This window comes from Echinops telfairi, unplaced genomic scaffold (assembly GCF_000313985.2).
Source record: "Echinops telfairi isolate 266 unplaced genomic scaffold, ASM31398v2 ScPeMD7_7417;HRSCAF=8455, whole genome shotgun sequence".
NCBI lineage: Eukaryota > Metazoa > Chordata > Mammalia > Afrosoricida > Tenrecidae > Echinops > Echinops telfairi.
Genome location: NW_022111317.1, coordinates 4,050,275 through 4,060,670, shown reverse-complemented (window position 1 = coordinate 4,060,670; position 10,396 = coordinate 4,050,275). Strand labels below are relative to the sequence as shown.

The following is a 10,396-nucleotide window of genomic DNA, read 5'->3' as shown; positions in this document are numbered from 1 at the left end:
ATAGTGGGGGTGGGGCGGAAGCATTTAAGAACTAGAGGAAAATTGTATGTTTTGGCATTTGATTTTTAACAGTATATTCTTGTTTTCATTTACTCTTTGAGAGTTAAGTTATAGACTATTTATTATAAAGTCTCTCTCCGTCATTTTGTATTAAATCTTTTCCCTCAGGTATAAGTTTGTGGAAATGTGTTTTTAAGGACATTATTTTTGCTACTTAGGCAACTTTCATTTAAGAGCAACTTGTCCATAATCAGGAGCCCCGGGGGTGAAGTGGTAATGCATTGAGCTTCCAACCCAAGGTCAGCAGGTTGAAGCCACCTCTGCTCTACAACTGAAAAATGAGACTCTCTACTCTCATAAGGAGTTGCAGTCTACTGTCCTATAGGGTGCCTCTGAGTAGGCTTTGACTTTGTGGCAGTGAATTATTATATTCTTATGTGTATTTACATGGATCTAACATCAACCCCTGTAAAAGTAACAGTCAAAAAAATCAAATGACATGTCACATTAGGCATATTTGCTAGCAAGACATCTTTGAAGTGTTAAAAAGCACAAAAAATTCCATGTTAAGGAATAGATGGGCCTGACCACACTATGGGATTTTCATTTGCCTCATATGGATGTGGAAGCTGGATAATTAATAAGGAAGACCTGAGAAAAATCTATACCTTTGAATTATGGTGTTGACAAAGAATATTGAATAATTCATGAACTGCCAGAAGAACAAACAAATCTATCTTTGAAGAAGTAGTGTAGCTAAGATGGTCCTTAGACACGAGGGTGAGGAGTCTGTTTTCTACACTTTGGACATTTTATCAGGAGGGCCAGTCTCTGAAGGAGGACATTATGCTTGGTAAAGTAGAGGATCATCAATAAAGAAGACCTTCAACAATCTGGAGGAGAAAACAATGGGACCAACGGTTCTGGGGAGAACACGGGAAAGGGGGTGTCAGGGAAAAGGAGGAGGGTCAACCAAGCCAGGGACAAGGGAACAAGTGATCTAAAATAGATGGTGAAGAGGGTATAGGATGCCTGTTGGGGCTTGATTAAGGGCAATGTAGCTGAGAGGAATTAGGGAATGAAGGCTGAACATGATCGTGGGAGAAGAGGAAAGTAAAAGAAAATAGAGGAAAGAACTAGGAGGCAAAGGACATTTATAGAGGCATAAATACAGGCATGTACATATGTAAATATATATATTAAATGATAGGGAAATAGATCTATGTACATATATTTATATGGTAAGTATTAAGGTAGCAGACAGACATTGGGCCTCTACTCAAGTACTCCCTCAATGCAAAAACACCGTGTTCTATTAGACCGGAATTCCATGATTCTCACCTTCCTGACATGATCGCTGAAGACAAAGCGGTGCATAAACAAATGTGAAGAAAGCTGATGACACCCGGCTATCAAAAGATAGTGTCTGGAGGCTTAAGGACTTGAAGATAAACAAGTGCCTATCTAGCTGAGAAGCAACAAAGTCCACATGGAAGAAGCACAACAGCCTGTGTGAGCACGAGGTGTCCATGAGATCAGGTATTGTGCATCAAAGACCCAGAACAAAAAAACCTATCAATATGGATGAGGGGGAGTGCAGAGTGGAGACCCAAGTTGTACCACAGATTGCTGTGAGTCAGAACTAAGTTGATGGCATCTAGTGACAACATTGATATTTAGTTCTTTATTGTTATTCTAATGTAGAGGGGAGTTGAAGGGAGAGGGCTTTTGTAAAATGGTCGATTTGTTTTCTCCTTTCTAAGATGAGTGCCAGGATATGGAGAGGAAGAAGGACTTTGATGTTTTTCTGGTCGTTGGTGATCCAGGACTCACTGATGCTTTGTGCAAAGTTCTGTGTCAATACATATAAATAGTAGTTAGTTCATGAACTACAAGTCAGCATGAGTCTGATTTTCTGTGTTTAAGAGTACAGTACCTCATTAAAGAACTTACTATATTAGGTATATGCCTAAAGGATATTTTTGTTTTCAGCTTTAAATTAGCTCACTTACTAGATTAGTGTTTATTAAATAATGAGCTGATTCATTTTTTAAAGCACACACACACAAACACAGAAATGAAATAAAACTATCAACTCTGAAGATTTCCAGCATTAGACATGACCTTGTGGAAATTAACTAAAAATGCAATTGATTTAGAAAATGTGAAAAATTGAAAACATGAGATTAAATGTCGTAACCTCATAATGTAATGCTAAATGTTCAAGCAATTTGCTGATGTACAGCCATTTCAAATTATATTTTAAATCTTGCAGATAATCTTTTCATCAGGGGAAAGCTTTATTGGCTCATCAGTTTAATAAACAATTCCAGAACTCTGGTGCTTACCTACACTGCATATTCTACTCTGTTGCCATCTCTTCTCATGCAGAAGTACAGTCCATCCTGTCAAGATTGTCTGCAAAGCTGACATGGAGCTATAAAGATGCCAGCGGTTCTCCAGACACTTCTGGATCATCCTTCCAGATGATGTTTGAGGCAGGTTTGGTTGTGGTTCATAAATAACCATTGATGCTATTATTTTTCCACAAATAGTAAGAAATAAGAGCTTTTGTCCAAGTTGACATGAAATAAAACCTTAGTCCCCAAGCTTCCCTGTACACACTTGAATCACCTGGGTACTTCCAAAATATTAATGTCTATATGGTCCTTCAACTGACAGAAAAACCAACTGTGGTCATCAAATTGATTCCAACGTATTGTGACGCCCCAGAATAGAGTAGAATTCCCCCCCATAGGGTTTCTAAGGCTGTAATTTTTACAGAAGCAGACTACCACATCTTCCTTCCCACAGAGCAGCGGTGGGTGTGAAGTGCTGGCCTTTCAGTTAGCCACTGAGCACTTAATCATTTTACCAGCAGGGTGCCTCAGCCTGCTCTGAGAGGTGGTAACTTAATTGGTCTATGAAATAGCCTGTGCTTTGTAATTATAAATAAATAAATCTGGGGATTCTAATGTGCAGGTAAGTTTGGGAACCAGTAAGTCCTTATTTTAATTTGGAGATCCTGAGAAATAAAAGTCCATTTCCAGGGGAAGATCCTGTTTGGCTCTATTTTTATTAAGTTTATTCTAGAGATGTCTTTATTGATTTACTTGAGGTCCAGAGTTACAAGAGTGACTGTACATTCTCCATCCCCTTTATGATTCTCTGACCCTTCCTTTGAGCTGGTGGGTCAGACGTCAAGATTTAGAATACTTACAACATTGACCCAGGAATCATTTGGGAGGGCTCTCTCCATGTGCCCTGTACCTTCTGGAAGGAGCAGGTGCAGTATTGAGACCACAAGTACTCATTCCTGACTGTGCCTTATCTTCTTTAAGGTACTGATGGATCAGCAATCTGGAACAGCTCATGGCTAGTGAGCTCTGAAACTATTAATGCCAAGTGGCAATAAAAAGGTGATTCTAGTGAAGCAAGGCCAGCAATTCAAGGAAAACAAGTTTATGTGTTTCAGCCAGTCTGAACAAGTCGCGGTAATTGTCATACCTGATATTTATATGTATTATTTAAGTCTCCTGACAACTCCAACAGATGGAGAGGACAGAAGTTTTTCCTCTGTTTTACATGGGCATAAAGGTGGACTCTGAGCATTTGATAGACTTCCTCAAGGTCATATGGAAACAAATGGCAAAATTAGAACTTGAAACTATCTCACTCATAGACCTCAGTGCTACTTCAGTATTTAGTCATCAGAGCAGAAACTTGTGTTTGTTCAAGCAGTGACACAGTGCTAGGTATTGAAGGCCCCGGAGGCCTAAGGCATGTTGCCTAAGCCCAAGGAACTTGGGATCTAAAGAGAAAGACAAGTAAATAAGTGATTATGATGCAATGTGGAAAGTGTGCTGTAGGTAAGCACTGAATGCTGCGGTAGCACAGAGCAAGGGCACCTAGCCCTGTACAAAGGGATCAGGTTTAGGAGTCTTGAGATTGGAAACAGGTTTATTGGGGCTGAAGGGATCAGAGACCTGAATTAATAGGAAGTTATCACAGTGATAAAGTTTCTCTTAGGAGTTTTCCCTTATTGCAAAAGAAGTAAGCATATTCAAAGGATTATCCAAATGAACATTTAAAGAACACATAATTTGACCTGTGGAGGTATTAACTATTAACTGTATAACACCTTAGTGTATATCTGTTCAAATTAGAGTGGGGCATTTCAGCTTAAGTTTTGTTTGTTTTGTTTCTTTAACTTTAGATTTAATTTTAGTGCAGTTGATGGACATTGGGCCTCTACTTAAGTACTCCCTCAATGCAAGAACACTTTGTTATATTTAACTATCATTCCATGGTGTTCACCTTCCCGACATGATCGCCAAAGACAAAACAGGTGCATAAGCAAATGTGGTAAACAAAGCTGATGGTGCCCGGCTATCAAAAGATATAGCGTCTGGGGTCTTAAAGGCTTGAAGATAAACAAGCTGCCATCTAGCTCAGAAGCAACAAAGCCCACATGGAAGAAGCACACTAGCCTGTGTGATCACGAGCTGTCGATGGGATCAGGTATCAGGCATCAAAGAACAGAAAATCATATCATTGTGAATGAGGGGGAGTGGGGAGTGGAGACCCAAAACCCATCTGTAGGCAATTGGACATCCCCTTACAGAATGGTCGCTGGGAGGAGATAAGGCAGCCAGGGTGCAGTATAGCACCGATGAAACATACAACTTTCATCTAGTTCTTTAATGCTCCGCCCCCCCCCCCCCGCCACTATCATGACCCCAATTCTGCCTTACAAATTTGGCTAAACCAGAGGATGTACACTGGTACAGATAAGAGCTGGAAACACAGGGAATGCAGGACAGATAAACCCTTCAGAACCAATAATGAGAGTGGTGATATCAGGAGGGGAAGGAGAAGGTGGGGTAGAAGGGGGGAACTGATCACAAGGATCTATATATAACCCCCTCCCTGGGGGACAGACAACAGAAAAATGGGTGAAGGGAGACATCAGACAGTGTAAGACATGACAAAATAATAATAATTTCTAAATTACCAAGGGTGAGGGGGGAAGGAAATGACCTGATACCAAGGACTCAAGTAGAAAGCAAATGTTTTGAGAGTGATTATGGCAATAAATGTACAAATGTGTTTGACACAATGGATGGATGGATGGATTATGTTAAGAGTTGTATGAGCCCCCAGTAAAATGATTTTCAAAAAAATTAGTTCCAAGCTATGGCCATGGAATGCAGGGGAGATCAGGTCACTGGTGAGGAGGAGGTCAAGGCATCGGGCACTGGTCATCTATAGGATGTGAAAGTCTCCCAAGATGATGGGGTGCAGAGGAGAACATGGGAATTGGGTGACTTGAAACCAGTCAGTGATGGAGATTAGGAAAGATCACAGTCGTCCAGCCAGAGGGCATGTGGTTGGAGCCCTGGAGTGGGAGACTGAGAAGAGGCTTAGTAAGGCCTTTCAGGAGCCTAGTGGGAAAGACAGGATTCTTGCTGGGATTGTGGGGATTGACATTCGAAGCTGCTCAGCAGGCTGCCAGGTACCATTATCAGCTCAGCTGGTCAAGACATCTGGTGCTGTCTACTGGATGCAATGCATGCTTAGTCTCCTAAGAGGGAGATTGTTTTCCTCAGGGCTTCCCACTTTGGTTCAAGTTCCTCTTCACACACACTTTAAAAATTGAGGTTCATTTCTGTGTCACTTCCTTGACTGAGGCAGAGCAAGTCTGAACCTAGCTTGTATGCTCTCTCTCTGGCACTGTGCTGCTAGCTCACAGACACTTGAATGAGGAGAGAACAGAAAAGAGGAGGTTATGAAAGTGCTCACTATGCATGGGCCAGTTGGGAAGAAAAACTTAGTGGCAGGGTTTGCAGCAAAGTCTAGTGAATGGAGACTACTGTGAGACAGCTGTAGTAAACCTGCCACTGGAGTGGGCAGTGAGGACACGGAAGAAAACTTCACAGAGGGCTGTGAGGCTGCATGTCTCATGTACACAGAGCTCCACAGCTTGGGGTTCATTGGACTGGCTCATCCCCCAAACCAGACTCACTGCCATCAAGTCCATTCTAACTTTTGGTGACCCCATAGGACAGGTTAGAACTGCCTGTGGGAGTATGGGTCCTTAGGAGTGAGTTCGCAGTTGTGGAAAATGAAAGACAGCAGGGCACAGGGGTTCTTTGTCCCTATGTGGGGACCAAGAGAGTGAATATATTTTCCAGTGCATATATATAATGAGGCTTACAGATCTGTCAAATGGATATATGTCATACAGTGAACATATTACATAGTCAATGGGTAATAACATAATGAGCAGTGAGGTGAATCATCATCTTGACCCTAGTACTAGTTGACCTCAAATGCCCCTGAGCCCTCAGAGGAACAATCTAGATGCGTATCAGAAGAGAGTTTGCTACATTTTACCTGGTCCAGGGTATAGAACTGGATTGCTCTTATCTACAGATAACCTTCAGGCAGAGGGAATCAGCTAGATGCAGGAGCGATTCATCTTTTATGGTAGCTCCTTTATGGCTGCTCCTTAATGGAGGCCTATTGCAGGGGAGAATGTGTACTTGAAGGCATTTCTATCTCGGAACATTAGAGATCTTTCTCCAAACAGGGCTAGTTTTCCATGCCCATGGTTGCAAACGTAGAAGCCCCTGTGGGTTTCTAACACTGTACCTCTTTAGGGAAATAGAAAGCTTAATTTTTCTCCCTCAGAGTGACAGGTGGTGTCAAACTGCGGACCTTGCGGTTAGCAGCCTAGTGTGTAACCCACTATGCCACCAGGGCTCCCTAGACTGGCTCACAAAGACAGTCTGATTTCACAAAATATGCTTGACCATTTAACCTATTTTATATTTTTATCATAATGCTGAGTGAGAGAATAGGGTTCTTATATTGTTGTTGGCTGCCAGAGAATCAGTTCTGACTCATAGCAACAAGCAGAAGAGCTTCAGAGTAGAACTTCCATGGCTGTGATCTTGACAGAAGCAGATTGTCAAGTCTTGTTCCTTCAGAACTACTGGGTAGATTTGAAATGATAATTTTTTTGTTAGCCGGAAAGTGCTTAACTATTGTACCACCAGGGCTCCTTGTATGTATACATACATACATACATACATACATACATACATACATACATGTGTGTCTGTGTACCATATATATGTTTGTCAATGTGTATGTGCGAGGAGTCTCTGGGAGGCTCAGTTGGGTGCTTGACTAGACTCAAAAAGGTTAGTGATTTGTACCCCAGAGAAGCCCTTCAAAGAAAGGCCTGGTGCTCTGCTGCTGACAGGTCACAGCCCTGAACACCCTGAGGAGTGCGGGTCTGCTCTCCCCCATGGGTCCAAATTCATGCTGTTTCAATGGTTCATTTGCTTGCTTTTGTAGATAGATACTGTCTTCTAGAAAGTGTTAGTAAGGATCCATAATACTGCAGAAGTTAGTGTTTTATAAGTATAAAAGTTTCTATGTCTCATCAAATAATCAGACTTGTAGCCCAAGGAGAAGCCCTGGCAGCTTAGTGGGTAACGTGTTGGTCTGCTAACTGCAAGGTTGGCAGTTTATAACCACCAAACACTCCATGGGAAAAAGATGAGGCTTTCTACTCCTGTAAAGAGTTACAGCCTTGGAAACTGGGTTGTTATGAGTCAGAATCGACTCCATGTCACTTTGGTTTTTGGTTTGGTAGACCAAGGTGAAGGCTGAAGCCATCTGATTCAATAGTGGTGCCTGTTTCCTTGGGCTAACAGCATCTGTTTATTTATTTTGTATCTGTTTTTTTTCTTAAAAGCCCTTTCAAAGGTTGACTGCTTTGGTGGACAGGACAGGCAGGGTTACTGGGTTTCTAACTCCCAACAGTAAAAGGCTGCGGATGTAGTATCACTTTAGTTATTTATTATAATTTATTATAATTCTTAGAGAATATTCAGAGAGGAGCTCCTGGCTCTGTGTGAGACCCTCTTTGGACCTGACAGGAGGTCTGGGAGAGGGGCCAGACCCCCCAGGGTCCTTAGGCATTTCCTATAGCCAAACCCTAAGACTTCTCACTTTGCCGTGTACCTGACTCACTAGTCTTTCTCTTCTCCTGGACTGTGAACTTTGGGGTCAGAAATGGTCTTATTTCTCTCCATACAGCTGGCCACATAAGCCCCATTATATGTTGTTGGGTTTTTTTCATTGAATGAATGCCTACATTCAGTAGACACGCAAAAGCACTGTCTGTCAGACTCCACACGAAGACGGGTCTGTTACTTCACTCAGATTGTCCTGTGCCCAGAAAATGATGGTCCTGGCTGAGACAGCATCACATAATGGGATGTGGGACCTAGCATTAGTTAGTTCTAGCTTTGAATCCCAGTTCTGCCACTTAACTAGCCATGTGGCCTTAGACACATTAATTCACATTTTCAGCCCTTTTAAAAAAATCATTTTATTGGGGGCTCTTACAGCTCTTATAACATTCCATACATCAATTGTGTCAAGCATATTTGTACATATGTTGCCATCATCATTTTCTAAACATTTAGTTTCTATTTGAGCCCTTGCTATCAACTCCTCCTTTTTCCCACTTTTCCCCCATCCCCACCCTCATGACCCCTAGATAAAGTATTATTATTTTCATTTCTTACACTGACCGCTATCTCCCTTCACCCACGTTTCTGTTGTTCATCCCCCTGGGGTGGGGGTGGAGTTTATGCGTGGATCATTGCAATTGATTCCCCCAGTTTTAGTCTTATTATATTATACACATCTACAAAATGGGGTTATTTCTTACAAGATTGGTGTGTTAACTAAATGGATGCATACGAATTGCTTGCATATAGCAGGTGTTCAGGAAATCAGTATTAATTGCAGCCCCTCTCTGGTAGCTGCTCAAGGAATTTTCACTCACTTGGCCTCCTTACTGTTGAGATATAATTAGCCTGTTCTGTAACACACCCTGTAATCACCAAGGTTACAGAGGTTTGAAACTCTTCCAAGAAATTGTTTTGGAAGTGTTAAGTACAGAAAATTTCTATAAGAGATCATTGCTTTTCTACTAGTAACATTTTATACCAAAATCCAATTTTTTTTAAAAAAAATTGTGTTTTAGGTGAAAGTTTGCACTACAAATTCTGTTCACCTTTAGCAATTTCAATCAAATTGTTCTGCACTATTAGTTACAATTTTTGCATTGTTTATATTCTGTTTGATCTGCTTCCATTGATCTAGCTCCCCCACCCCCTATGCCTCCTTGCTTTCTTACCTTTACTTTTGGGTAAATGTTGATTGTTTGGTCTCATCGATGTCATTGTTTAAGGGAGTACATTACTCATGGGTGATACTGTGTATTTTATAAGGCCATCTATTATTTGTCTGAAAGAAAGGTGACCTGAATGAATAGCTTCAATTTCACATTCAAAAGTTATTTTAGGGCCATAGTCTTGGGGGTTCCCCTAATCTTTATTGGTTCAATCAATAGTGCTGGCCTTTTTTAGGAATTTAAGATTTGTTCTGTGTTTTGCTTTCTTTTCTTTTTTTAGGGCCTTCTGTTGTGTCCTTGTTCTAAATAAATTATAGTGGTAGTTGAGCACCAGCTAGTTCTTTTGGTCTTAGGTTAGAAGAGGCTGTCATGCATGTGGGCTATTAGTCTTGTGGACTAGTTTCTACTTTGAGGCTTTGATTTCCTTCTCTTTTGCTCCCTGTAAACAGACCAGTAGTTGTGCCTTAGATGCCACTTGCACGCTTTTAAGATCCCAGACATTATTCACTGAAGTAGGATATAGAACAATATCGTTGGAACTGTGTCATGACAAGGAACTACCAGAATTTCAGCCTGGTTTCAGAAAAGGACGTGAAACAAAGGATATCCGATGTCAGATGGATCTTGGTTGAAGGCAGAGAATACCGGAAAGATGTTTCCTTGTGTTTCATTGACTACGCAAAGGCATTAGGCTGTGTGGGCCATAATATACTATGGATAACATTGAGAAGAATGAGAATTCAAGAACACTTCATTGTGCTCATTCAAAACTTGTACATGAATCAAGAGGCAGTTGTGCGAACAGAACAAGAGAATACTGCATGGTTTAAAATCAGGAAAGGTGTGCATCAGGGTTGTATCCTCTCACCATACTACTCAGTCAATCTACATGCTGAGCAAATCATCAGAGAAGCTGGATTGTATGAAGAAGAGTGTGGCATCAGGATTGGAGGAAGGCGTATTAACAATCTGTGGTATCCAGGTGACACAACCTTGCTTGCTGAAAGTGAGGAGGAATTGAAACACTTGCTGATAAAGACCAAAGATTATAGCCTTCAGTATGGATTACAACTCGATGTAAGGAAGACCAAAATCCTCACAACTGGGCCAGTAGGTAGCATCATGATAAATGGAGAAAAGGTTGAAGTTGTCAAGAATTTTGTCTTGCTTGGATCC

At 41.3% G+C, this 10,396-nt stretch overlaps 1 protein-coding gene across 1 annotated transcript in view; it reads left to right on the top strand.

Moving 5' to 3' along the window:
• CUNH11orf80 (chromosome unknown C11orf80 homolog) overlaps positions 1–10,396 on the top strand; it is an 82,850-nt gene that overhangs the window by 37,199 nt on the left and 35,255 nt on the right. Inside the window, exon 4 of the mRNA XM_045297156.1 lies at positions 2,392–2,498. Coding sequence (XP_045153091.1) covers positions 2,392–2,498 — 107 coding nt within the window. The remainder of the gene's footprint in view (positions 1–2,391; positions 2,499–10,396) is intronic.